The sequence below is a fragment of the Gopherus evgoodei genome, chromosome 7 (genome assembly GCF_007399415.2).
Source record: "Gopherus evgoodei ecotype Sinaloan lineage chromosome 7, rGopEvg1_v1.p, whole genome shotgun sequence".
Classification (NCBI taxonomy): Eukaryota; Metazoa; Chordata; order Testudines; family Testudinidae; genus Gopherus; species Gopherus evgoodei.
Window position 1 is genome coordinate 83,913,964 of NC_044328.1, and position 13,084 is coordinate 83,927,047.

A 13,084-nucleotide genomic window follows, 5' to 3' on the forward strand; every position below is an offset into this window, starting at 1 on the left:
GGCAAGGCCTCTCTCATCCTGCAATGCAAAGTCTGCCTCAGCAGTCAGCAACTGGGCATGTTCAGGGGACAAGGACCTGATCTGCACATAACAGGGCAACCTTTCCCTGGGCTGAAATGGGCACTTGGAATGGGAACTGGGTAGGTAGGTGTCATGAGGGGCCCAAGGCTCTTCCTCAGCCCTCCCTGCAAAGCAGAATAACTGGATCCACTGGCCCTGATCAACTTCCCCACTTTCAGCCTGTCCCTCAGAGCTGTGCCATGTGACCCACAAAAGGTGTTCGTCCCCTTACACTGGTTCATCGCCACACATCAGCACCACATTGGCTCCATGGGCCCTGGGGAGCCTTGGCGCCAGGAAGGGAGTGGGACAGATGTGACACGTAAGGCACACACATGCATGCCAGCTGAGAGCACGGCCTGTCATGTGCTCTCGACCTCCAGGAAGGGATCCAGTGAAACGCACTGTTTTATCAGCTGATATCGGCAGCTTTTTCCCCACCAGACCGTTTGATCACTAAACTCTGCCCAATGTACCAGGTACGTACGGCTGGACACACCTCCGCTGCTGCCTCCCATATCAGGCATGCCCTCCGTGAAGTGATGACGTCCCAAATGTACCTGGTGAGGGGGTGGCACTGAGATGCACATCTGGGCTGTTTGCTCAGCCATGCTGGCTCCAGCTTGCCCTTGGGCTGTTGGCAGAGGGAACCTTGCTGCTTTCCAGTTCTAGCGCAGCTTGATGGAGCAGGACTGAGAGATGCAGAGCTAGTTCTGTATTAGGTACTCATATGGCCCCCAGTTCCACAGCAGCCATCGCAGTGCCTCCTGATCCCAATGCCTTTGTTCCCACAACCCCCAATGTACAGATGGGAAACTGAGGCACAAAGCCGCTGTAACTTGCCCAAGGTCACCGAGGGAGTCTGGCAGAGCCAGGAATGGAGCAGGTCTCCCAGACTGGCTCTCTAACCACCAGGCCTCCTTCCGTTTTAGGACTAAACCTTCCATTGCTGTTTCCCAAAGAGGTTTTCCAGTGGAATCCAATCTCAGCTAGGCTATTTTAGTGTCAGCTAGGCGCACGGTGGGGGAGAGGAATGCCCAGCTCCTTGCAGAGCCAAGAACCCAAACCCAGCACCCTGCTACTGCATGAGAACCAAGCATTTAGGTGGAAACTCCTACAGTTGATCAGGTCTGCCACAGCACCGCCTACTGAGCTGGCTTTGGGCTAGCAGATGCCTCAGTTCCCACCTCCCCTTAGGCTTTCCAATACCTTTGGCACAGGTTTCATATGTTGAGTCACACCCCTTTTTGGGGCCAAGGTTTATTAACAAAAGGTCACAAGAAAACCCAAGAATTCCCCCAACCATCCTAGCTGGCTCCCAATCCTCGGCAGCTGCTGAGCCCTGGGCCTGCTGAAGCGTTCCTCTGGCAGGCTTGTTCTCCCCACTCCAGCCTTCCTCACTGGCTCCAACTTCATGCAGGCTGTCGCCTGGGAGCTAAGGCACATCTCTTGCTGTAGAAGAACTCTCTTGTTCCTCTGAGTCCTGAGTCACTCCCTGCTCTGCATCAGGCAGCACCTCCCAGGGTTTCCTGCCTGGAATCTCCCTGCTCCTCCCTTCCACTCTACAGCCTTCTCTCATCTCCAACCTGAAGGTGGATTTTAGTCACATGACCTGTCTCTGTTCATTCCCTCCACCTGGGGAATGATTAAAGGGGGTCCCCTGTGGAGCAGAGCCCATCTCCCCTTAAAGGGCCAGTCACCCTGTGACAAGACCCAATTCCCCTTTGACTTCAACATGGGGGTTTCCAGGATTGAGCCCAATCCCTCAGTAAATAACAAACCTTCTTTTATGCAAGTATTGCTACAAAAAGAGGGAGAAGAGGGGAACAAATCCAAGCAACGCTGGCAGGAAAATGCAGAACTTACTGCAGAGTTTTCTATACGGTGGCAGGTTTGGGACTCAGCTGGCGACGGTGCTAAGGATGCACAATGGAATGGCACTTGGAGCTCGGTGGGCTAAGAAACAGACAAAGGCAAGCAGAACTATCTCAGGGCCTCCCCTTTCAGATCAGAGCTGTCCTCCAAGGACACTGCCTGCACACCCACACTGTGCACTAACACAGAGAGAGACCAGACTACACCCAGCGGCACGCTCATTCCTTAGCAAGTTGCTGACGCTCACCTCCAGTGGGCCCATAGCGCCAGGCTTCAACACTCATGCTCCTGCTTTCTCCCAGGCTGCCCCACAAGCTCAGGGGGCACTCGCCAGAAGCATCTATAAAGCCCCTCCTGAACACTCTCTTTGCCCATATAAAACTGGACCTTGGCTGGGCTGCTGGTTTGCCGAGACCACAGTCTATCTCACAGACCAACGCTGGCTCACTGTTTCAAGCATTTCCATCTACTCCCCCCTTGTCTGTACCCACCTGTTGTCTCTTGCCTTCTACTCAGGTTCTCAGCCCCTTGGGGCAGGGACCGTCTTATTGTCCTGTATTTGTACAGTGCCTGGCACAATGGGGCCCTGGTCCATGCCTAGGGATCCTAGCAGCTAGCGTAATACAAATAATAATAATGATAATAGTCCAGAGAGGAGGGTTTTGGTACCCAGCAGAATAAGGGACAGGAGGCCTGTAACTGCCCCCAGTTCCCTGCAACTGAAGTTCAACACTAAGGCCAATTCTGGCCCTCTCCTTTGCTTCTTCAGCACCTTCCCTCCATGGATCTCCACAGGTCTCACAGCCTGTCCTTCCTGGACAGACCCGAAAGATCAGCTTAGACACATGTAGGAGCAACCACACTTATTCCCACATGGGCCAGGGGAACCCATCCCAGAGGAATGATGCCACGGTGAGGAGCGACAGACAGAGAGTATCTTAGAACCATTACTTGGCAATTCGGTCTTTGCACAGAAGCAGGGCTACTTGAATGAAAACAGCCACCAAGGAAAATGTACAAAGCTGTATTTATCCCACAGCAGCTCCTACGGTTGGAGCTGCTTTGATGTGCTCCAACAGGAAGATCAGCAGGTCTTCTTCAGCTAAAGTTTGGTGCCCATGCTGCATTCTAATCCTGCTGTTCTAAGACCATGACCACACTCCCCTTTGTTCATAAGGAATAAGTGGGGATTAAGAATCCCCGGGAGCACTCATTGCTCTGCCAGCTTATCATGCAACACCAGGCACAACAGGGCCCTGATTCTGCCTGAGGCTTCTGGGCACTACACCAATAGAAATCATAATTCCCACAAGCACTGAAGTCAAAGGGGGGTTGTGGTGCTCAGCCCTGCCCAGAATCACATCTTGAGTGCTGATGAACAGTGCCAGATGGACAGCGCTGGAGACCAAGGTCCCGCCGTTATTACCCAGCACCCAAAGCAGCTGGCATTGCTGCTGGCAATGCCCCACCCACGGGAAGTTGTGGACACCTCAGAGTAAGAAGGAAAACTGATGTGGAGAGGTGGGAGCTGAACCAGCTCACAGCAGTGGGGGAAGATCCTCCCAAAGGCCACCCAATGTACATGCCCCAACTCCCCAGCGGAAGCCAATGTGTTGGGTGGAGCCCTGGGCTCAGTGGGGGACTGAGCTCAGTCCTTCCAGATCAACCAGGAGACTGGAGAATCGCTCCTCACTGGAATTAGTTACCCAAGAGTTCTGCTGTGAGTGCACCCTAGAACCCCTGCATCTCTCTACCCCCTGGAGAGCCAGCTCGTCTCTGTGAAGCATGAGGGAGCCTTCCCTTTTCCCCAGTTAGGGCATTGCCAGACCAGCAGAGGATGATCTGACACGGCCAGAGCCAAACAGATCCCAAAGCAGTAATTCAGACTGGACCTAGGGACCCTGCAATGCAGCCACCTCTGGGATGGAACAGGGCACTAACCAAGTTAATACTGCATCCCATCAAAGCTGGAGAGGGAATTTAGGGAGACAGAATGTCCACTGGCTGGGACTACAAACGACACCCGTGCGGGGTGAGGAAGGTCAGAAGGAGCTGTGCAGAGCCCCATCTCTCAGCTTACCCAAGGGCAATAAATCCTGTTTGAATGTGGGGTGTAAAACGGGGGTCTGCAAACAGGATGGGGCCAGCTGGAGGGAGGGGGTAGAACTGGGTGAACAAGGGATTAGCCAATGGAACTGTGTTTGCAGAAAGCAGTTTTCAAAGGCACCTTTACAAAACTTTCCTAACAAGATGTGTTGCCTGCTATGTGCAGATCATTGGGGGAGGGGTGGAAGGCTGTGTGCAGACCAGAGGGAGGAAGTGGTGAAAGGCTGTGTGAAGACCATGAGGGACAGGGAGGTGAGGAAAGACTGTGTGAAGGGGGAAAAGGGAGGTGAGACATGTGCAGACATAACCGGAGCAGCCCTGTTGAATGAATGTTTCACAGATGCTTGGAAGCTCTTTCCTGGCAAGCTCCAGCTGAATAATGGCTTAATATAAAGTCCAACGACATTTTGCTGCATCTTATCCTTAATACACACTGAGATTCCATGTTATTGCAGTAAAGGAGGAGCAGCCTGAGCTAAGCACCTTTCCCAGGGACAGGTCGCTGCTCTCTCTGGGTAGCTGTGGCATGGCAGATGGAATTGTCCCAGCAGTGGTGCTGGTACCATGGCTCAGAACGTCTCTTGCCGATGTGGTATTATGACCTGCCCCAGTGTAACCGATAACGTCAGCAGGAGAGATTCAAGGTTACCACCACGCTGCCCAGGCTGCCTGTAAAGTCTGCTTTGGCCATTCAGTAGGTGGCGCTCTCTGCCCTTGATGTTAATGCTGATCCCCCGGCCCAGCACAAGGCTGGGGTCTCTGCTGCTGGAGGAACCATGTATTTCCCTTATGTCCTGACAATTTATAGTCACTAAGGCCTTTGTGGCACTGTTTGAAAGAGGACAGGTTGGTAGCCCCAAGTCCTGGCCCAATTCCATACACTACCCTTCTCTGTCTCCTGTACTAAACAGCTGTGTAGCATTGCTGGGCACTGTTAAAAAGCTGCTACGTTCCACCTCAGACATGGCTGAAGCAGGGTCCCAGACATTAAATAACCCCACTAAAAGAAATTAAACTGATTCTAAAGGTATCTCTGTGTCTGCTGCCCAGAGGCAACTGGGAAGCGAGCAGGGAGATAATGGGGGGAAACAAGAGGACCCCCCCAGTACGCCAAGAGAGCAGGGGTTTCTCAATAGCTCCAAGAACATCCATGCAGCTGACCCCAGCAACTGATCCAGAGCCTGTTTCCCTTCTCTGCTCAGACTGAGAGCTGTCAGATATACACTTCGCTGTTTAAAGAGGAACGGCCACGCTGGAGGTACCTTCCATAGGACATTTCTCCCAAGAGCAAGCTCTGCGGCCAGCACTTGTGCATGCTCCCATGGCTGTTACTAAAGAGATTTATGTTGGAATAAGGCGTTCATCCTTCCAACAGCTCCTGCTGTGATATCACAACCCTCCTGTTCCTGATATCATGGGGCGTTGACATGGGAACAAGGACAACGTCAACAATCCCCAACAGCAGAATTAAGTTGGGGAAGCCGAGGGGTGACAGCTGCAGTGAGAAGGGGGAGAGGAAGGGCTGCAGACATGAAGGCTGATCGGCTGGGCAGTGTGACCCTGTACTGAAAGTCCTGATTTTCCTGCTACCACTTGTGGAATATTCGTTCCCCGTAACTCAAGAGGCGTCACTTGTGAATGTGGGCCTGACTTGAGAGCAGATGCGCCGCGCCTAGGAGCTCAGGGAGGGGAGATTATTCACAAACAGCCTGTTAACATCCAGTAGTCATCGATGGACTAAAACAACGACAGAGCTTTCCAGCAGCATTTACAATCTGGGAAGAGTCCTTCGGTCACAGTGCAGGGCAGTCAGCCGCTCAGATCCCCTGCCAGTCCCAACTCTGCCACCATCCTATTCCAGCCCAAACTTGTACCCACTTGGAATCCCTCTCTCTTTCTCTTAGCCCAACTGCACCACACTTTACAGGTGGCAGAAACAACCACCAATGCACACCCCCCGCCACGCTGGCATAAAGCCAGCCTACGGGGTCTACGTCAGCACCAGTTTCTGCTCCAATCCTGGAGGCATGTCAGGAGGGGGAAGTGGCAGGTCTGGGGCAGGAGTCTACTGCACTGTGGCTATTCTCTGCTTCCCACATCCTACACAGAGCTACAGGATGATGAGAGTAAAGGGGCTGGGCAAGGGGCAGATAAGGTGACTGCTAGAGCAGCTTGGAGCCACCAAGCTGACTCCATGACAAGTGCTGTCAAACACACAAACTGAACAAACAGGCGCACCCAGGGGCTCTTTCCCTTCCATCTCCTCCAGCAGCAGTGGCCGCTGGGGACCCTGGTAACTCTCAATGGTAGAACGTTTGCAAACAGAAGAGTGAGGCGTAAGTGGATGGCGTCCCCTTAACAGGAGAGGAATGTTGACAGTCAGGCTGAGTGACACATTACAGCTGTCTAAAGGCACCACCAGCCAACAATAAAACAGGGGTCGGCCTCGTACATTCAAGGCAGCTTCCTGCACCACCATGCCAGTCGCCCAAACTCAGCAGGGACCAGAAAAGCCAAGCCAGAGCTATCAGTCTATAAGCCCTAAGTCCAAGAGCTCCAACTCCCCAGCATACACACTCAGAACTGCTGGCACGTCTCGCCTAGCATTCCTGACAGGTCACACTGGGTGTTGCTGAATCACTTGTGAGACTGTGTCTATATCACGGGTAGATGCCATTGAACAAGTCAGTTAATCATCCTACTTATCCCCCTGGGAATTAAGACTCGGGTTGGTTTACTGGCCATCTGGATTAGGTCAATCTCGATATCCAAGGTACTAACCTGCTGCCTAACATCCATTAGACAGTGATCTTCTCTCCACTTCCTTAAGAGTTTGAGCAGAGGGAACTATTTTACTCTAGAGGGAAGCCCGTAATAGGCTTAGGATCTCATCAGGACTCACTACCTGATCATGCAATTAGCAAGTGCTAGCAGAAAGTGCAAACTGAAAGTCTCAAGCACTTCTGAGGATATAAATGTTTTCAAACCTCATCTCACAGGCCAGAGGTGTGGCAGGTTAGAGAAGGCTCAGAAACCAGGCATAGGCAAGCATGTAGAGAGAGGAAGAGAGAATTTGCTTTTAACCATAGAGAATAACAAACAGCGGCCCAGAAGGGAAGGCTGTGCTTCCATCTACAGGGGGATCCAGTGCTTTACTCTCATGGTTTAGGACATCAGCCCCACTCCACAGAGAATCATAGGGGTGTTCCACCCAGCTGGGGTCATATGGAGATCACGCTTATTTTTGCTCTCACTGAAACAGAATTTGTCAACACTTGCAATTGGACCTCCTCAGATTCCTGTCCTTACAGTGCCTCCATTGATACTCCATGAGACCTAGCCCAGATGATTAGAGAACTCACCTGTTGGGATGCCTACAACTAGCCAGAGATCCCCCCAGACTGGGGCCTCTCGGCCATATGCAGACTTGAGACCCATATTTCAGAGCTCCGCCCAGTTCCCACAGCTGTGTGCCCATCCTGGAGGAGTATTAGCAGCATGGTTTCCAGGCCTGACCAGCTCCAAAGAGCTCCCATCTGGTTCTTACCGTGTGAGGGTTGTCATAGTAGACGCCAATGGAGCATAGCTTCGGAGATATGCTGCAGCTCTCTGTGAACAGCTTGCCACACTCGCCGTAGGGCCCCACTTTGAACTTGTACGCCAGGCTGATGTTGCGGATGGGGGGCGAGCCAGCACTCACAACCACTTCCGAGAAGAGCCCCGAATAGATGGCAAAGCCAAAGAGAGTCAGCAGCAGGAGCACAAGCAATGCCCCAATCAGTCCGAGGAGAACCCAGTCCGCCATGGCCCCTGGTGTCGCAAACTCCCCTCACAAACTAGAGAGGAGAAAGAGGACAGTTAAGCCAACCTTAGGAGACTGCGGTCTGCCTCAAAGCTACTTTCCAGCAACATCAGCCACCCTCCTCTTCCAATTCCTCTGTTTTCCACACAGCTGAGGAATAAGTGAAACAGCAGTTAAGACCAGCTCAGAAGCACTCAACAAATTAACCCCACATCCTGGTAACCATTCAGTTTTTGTAACCACATGCAAACTGTGCCACATGAATGCCTCTTGGGAATTAAGAGGTTAAACGACCAGGGGATTGGGAGGCACTGTTTATCATCACCCAGTTACCAGAAGAGCACTGGTGCTCCACCCACTTTCCCAAGATGTAACCAGGCGAGACCAACAACAAAGCAGGTTAGGAATCCAGGACACTGAAGGATTTATTCACGGTACAATGGACTAGGTAGGTTAAGGACTACAATGTACGAGATCATTTGTTTCTCATCTTACCTACTGGCAAAGAGGTAAGAGGGATAGTGGGAAGAGGGCTAGTGTATGATCAACATGACTTTAAACTATGCTTCACACCCCTCCCAAGACCAGATCACTCTAACCATACCACAGCCAGAAGAAGCAAAAGACATAGCGTAAAAGGTAACATCCTCATACGTTAAAGAGGCACTGTCAAGATAGAATTGCATTATTTCTTCACCTGATTTTAAATCTTAAAGAGCTTTTAAAATGGCAGATGACTTTCCATCTTTTGTGCTGTTTGCTTGCCGTCTTCTCTTCACTTCAGGCAATGAAACTAGCATGGTGAATTTCACTGGCTGGTTTTCACACACAAGCAGGCTGCTGTTGTGTTTAGCTTTCCAATAAGCCAGGGAGGAAGTTTCAATCGAATACAATAGAGAAAAATTTCAGTTTTATTTTCCCCATAACCCCATATCTATGCTCATGGGGTTTTGAACAGAAACTATATTTGGGACCCAAGTTAAATTCAGCAGCACCCCTTTAACTACATTGGACAAATTTACTTCTGAAAAAACAGTTCTACCTTGGCGGTTTGTTTATTCAGCCTCATATTGACCACAAATCCTGCTGCCATCCTCATCAATGCAAGCACAGCCAGGACCAAACACTTCAAAGTCAGCCAGATCCATCCCTGGTCTAACTCCACTCACTGCAGGGTGATTAGACTGGGGTGAATTTGACTCACTGTCTTATGTTCCAACTCACCTAAAAGTCAGAAGGCTAGAGCCTAGCAATAGCTCATGGTCTCTGCAAGACTCCTGACCAAGGATCCACGTCCCTAAAACAGGAGGGAGATAGTATCATTATTTCCTTTATTAATAACTGTAGCATGAAAACCACCCCTCTCCCCCACTACACACACACACACACACTCTTTAGAAATAAACAGCCACCCCAACTACTTTACACGTGTGTTGCTGTGCTCCCTTTGCCTCCTTGAGATGAATGGCATGTCCCCTTAGTTTGAGATTGTTTAGCCACATCAGAGGAGGCTGAGGAACTCCATTCAGAAAGAGATCACTTTAGAAAGCTGCAAATCTCCCTGCAGCATTGGAGAGGAATTTAAAAAGAAAGACAGAGAGATTTCTTTCCAAAATCTAAGATCAAACATTTCATGACAGGAAAGGCCAGATGGCATGGCTTGAGCTAACAATAGCACAGAGGGGCGCTCTGCAAACCTTCCCAGCTTCACCAATGGCACCTCAAGATATGTCCACTGTGCAGCTGGGAGCATACCTCCCAGTGCAAGGGACAGATTCATGCTAATTCTGCTCCAGCTAAGAATAGCAACATGGCTAGGTAGCATAGGCAGCGTCTCAAGCTAGCCACCTGACTACAAGCCTGCCCAGACCTCCTGGGTACATACTTGGGCAGTTAGCAAAGGGGCAAAATTTCAGCCAAATTCTGCTATTAATTAAATCTGGGGCAAATCTGCAGGAACTCTATTGCAATCAATAGCTATTCTGGAGTAACACTCAGGTAACAGAGTGCAGAATTTGGCCCTATGTTTTTATTTGTTTCTAAAGCTTACTCAGTCCAAATGTTAGTAATCAAATCACACCGATTATACCACACCCACACAAATAAGCCTCACACAAAGGAAAAAGAAGAAAGGAAGCTTGCCACACAGAACAATTGAGACAGGGCTACAATCTGTGCTGGTCAAAAATTAGGAAGAGGCAAGCGAACTGAACCCCCAAGTAGTTAATCAGCTCATCCACTGCACAGAGGTTACTGAATTGCACAGAAATTGGAATCTGTTATCAAATCCCATTTACACCCTACTCTGCTCATACAGCTGTTCAGTTTCTCCCAAGTTCCCAACCTGTCTTGTTTATTTCAGTTGTGTTCTGCTTCCTGGTTCACATGCACCAGCCTGATGAGGTCACAGCTCATGCACAGTCTGGGAAGCCAACATGCATTTTTCCTTCCATTTCTTAAAGAGCCACCGATGCTCCATGGAAAACTTTGGAACACATTCACTTTGGCAGCAATTCTGCCTAGGTGTCAATGTTTTGTCCAGAGGGAAAGGGGAAGGCAGAACGGGGCTGTTTCTAGGATTCCAGGGATCAAAACAGATTCTCTACTCCTTTCAGAGTTTGTCCACTCCAGTTTCTTATTCCATACCTGAGTAGTAATCTCCTGTGACAACTGTTCAGCTAATTGTAATGACACAAACAGAGGATTATGGCTTCAGGTAAGGACTAAACAACTGGAATGGAATGAGCCCTTGGGCTCTGACGCCACTGGGATCCAACAATATGGGTTACAAAACAGGGCAAATCACGTTTGGACTGGGATTTTTTATTCAAATGAGATCCAGGCTCACTACAGACTCTTGGGGCTTTCCTTAAATTGGCAAATGTTGGTTATTGTCAATTTTTGCTTCCATTCAAAGACTGACAAAGAAACACCTATGTTCACAGCTAGAGAAAAATTAGGGTTTCTATTTTAAATACCGTTTGGGTTTTCCTGAAAGTTGCACTATAAAGAGTCTCACACACCCAGATACCATGGTGACAGGTGCTAGAGAAATAACACAGAGAGCCCAAGGCATTGCAGGGGGGAGATTTGGGGGGATGATCAATGCAGGAGGGGACACTGGGCACCCTCAGGAGAACTTTGACATGCTGAGTATTTGGCTGTTCCTCAAAGATTTTCTCTTCCTCAAACAAAAAGAGATGCAGACGTCTTCGGGGCTAGTCAAACACCTGGCCCAGCAAGACTGGCCCCACAGCCAGTCCCCTTCCTGACACACCGGATGCCACTCCGCCAGACACGCCGCTGGCCGCATGGACTCGAACGCTGCATGTCAATCCTGCTCCTTGGGACACACTGCTGAAAACCTGGGATTGCCCAGCGCACGTCAGTCCCCACAATGACCCACTCCCCGCCGTGATCCACTGCAGGCTGGGCTACAAGGGCGTACGAGCTGAGTGTCAGTCTCCTCCCGAAGCCAGCAGGGATCCCCCAGTGCCCGTCTCCCCACGGGATTTGCCGGGCCCGTCTCCCCTTGGAGGCAGTTCCGCGCCCAACTCACCCCGCGGCGCTGGCAGCAGGGCCGGTGTCTCGGCGCTGCCCGCTCCTGGCTCGGTCTCAGGCGCTGCTGAGGCGGCGCTCGGGGGCGCGCCCGGGCGGGCAGGCAGGCGGCAAGGCGATCCCCTGCTTCACCAGGGCCCCCGCACAGGAGCGCGGCGCCCGGCGGGCCAGAGCGTGCGCGGGCACGGCCTGCCTGCGGGCGGGCCCCGCGCTGGGCGTGGCCCTGCCCATCCCCGGGGGGTGCCTGGCTAGGCGGCACAGGGGGCTCCTTGATGGCCCCGTCACAGCCACGAGGGGGTAGAGAGCGTCTCTGGGGTGGCCCCACCCTAGCCAGCTGGGGGCGGAGGTCTCTGGGGTTGTACCATCCCAGCCACAGGGGGGTCTCTGGGGTGGTGCCATCTCAGCCGCCGGGGGGGGAGGGCGTATCTGGGGTGGCCCTGCCCTACGCAGCAGGGGAGGGGGGTCTCTGAGCTGCCACTGCCTTGGTCTGGAGGGGTGGCTGGGCTGGCCCCTCTTGGAACCAGCCCCATCGGTGGGTGAGCCTGAGGGGGCACCGCCAGTCTGTGGGGAAGGATCGATTCTCAAGGCAGCGTTCCAGTCTGAGGGGGCTCTTCTGTCCCTGGGCTACCTCCCAGCTCTGCTCGCCAGCCAGCCCAAATGAGAGCCAGACACTGGGGGGCAGAAGGGACGGGAGTGACACCCCACACTGTGGCAGCCCGGAGCAGGGCGACGGGGCAACACTGTGCTGTTGGAGGAGCATCTAAGGCTGGGGCCGTGCCACTTACGGGGCGGCCTTTTACTGTGGTGCTGTAGGAGGAGATCTCTAGCCGTGTATTGGGCAGTCACAGATATATACCAGGCTGACACATTGGTATCTGAGGAGAGTAACCTAGTCCGGTAGAATTGGCTCAGGGCGCACTGTGTTGCCAGAAGAGGGCTCCAGCTGGGCCTGGTGCAATCAAGAGATGGGATGCAGAAGCATCTGTGGAGTTCCCCCTCCCCCACCAGGCAAGGGTGGTATTCTCAGAAGAGTAACCCCAGCCTAACACAGAAGAATGGCAGAAGTGTCCCTCTGGCAAGGTGACATTAGGAGAAAGCACCCCACTGTTATCCCCCAACAACCTAACCTGCACCAACAGTCATTTTTGTGTTGGAATATTATTTAAAAGTTGACTAGAAAAGGATGTGAAAGTCCCCATAGCTCTGTCACAGTGAAGCAGGAAGTGGCAGCAGAACTAACTCACACGTGGATGTCAGTCAGCGATAGGCATCATAGAAATGCCTATAAATAAATATTCTGAAAATGTAATCCAAAACCAACTGATTTTCTACCACACAATGTTCATCACTGGAACAGCAGGGGACCTAACAAAATAATCAATATCAGAGTATAACTAGCTCACACATGATCTAGTTTCCTCCCATCAGAGGACTTCAGTGTAAGGAAACGTTATGTTTCTGTGCCAGGACTATGGTAGAGGCTCTTAAATTCTTCTCATTTCCTGCTGCATGATGTCTAGACCAGCAGGACTGAGCTATGTGGTGATCAATCAGGTGAATCCAAATGGCCTCCACCCGATAACAGATTTGGGCATGTCTTGTCAGGAGACGTTTTTCACCCACTTCACATGTGCTTTATTGAGACTGGTTTGGCTACCTTCTTTAGGGTACTGTTAATCAGGA

At 51.6% G+C, this 13,084-nt stretch overlaps 1 protein-coding gene across 3 annotated transcripts in view; it reads right to left on the reverse strand.

The window, feature by feature from the left end:
• TEX264 (testis expressed 264, ER-phagy receptor) overlaps window positions 1-11,489 on the reverse strand; it is a 134,606-nt gene extending 123,117 nt beyond the window's left edge. Inside the window, exons 1-4 of one of the 3 annotated variants that reach the window (XM_030570670.1) lie at window positions 11,403-11,489; window positions 9,068-9,140; window positions 7,589-7,877; window positions 1,927-2,016 (exon numbers count right to left, since the gene is read on the reverse strand). In XM_030570670.1, coding sequence (XP_030426530.1) covers window positions 1,927-2,016; window positions 7,589-7,846 — 348 coding nt within the window. In that variant the 5' untranslated portion in view covers window positions 7,847-7,877; window positions 9,068-9,140; window positions 11,403-11,489. The remainder of the gene's footprint in view (window positions 1-1,926; window positions 2,017-7,588; window positions 7,878-9,067; window positions 9,141-11,402) is intronic. The other 2 variants (XM_030570672.1, XM_030570671.1) reach the window with 2 other exon arrangements.
• Between the last annotated feature and the right edge of the window lie 1,595 nt (window positions 11,490-13,084).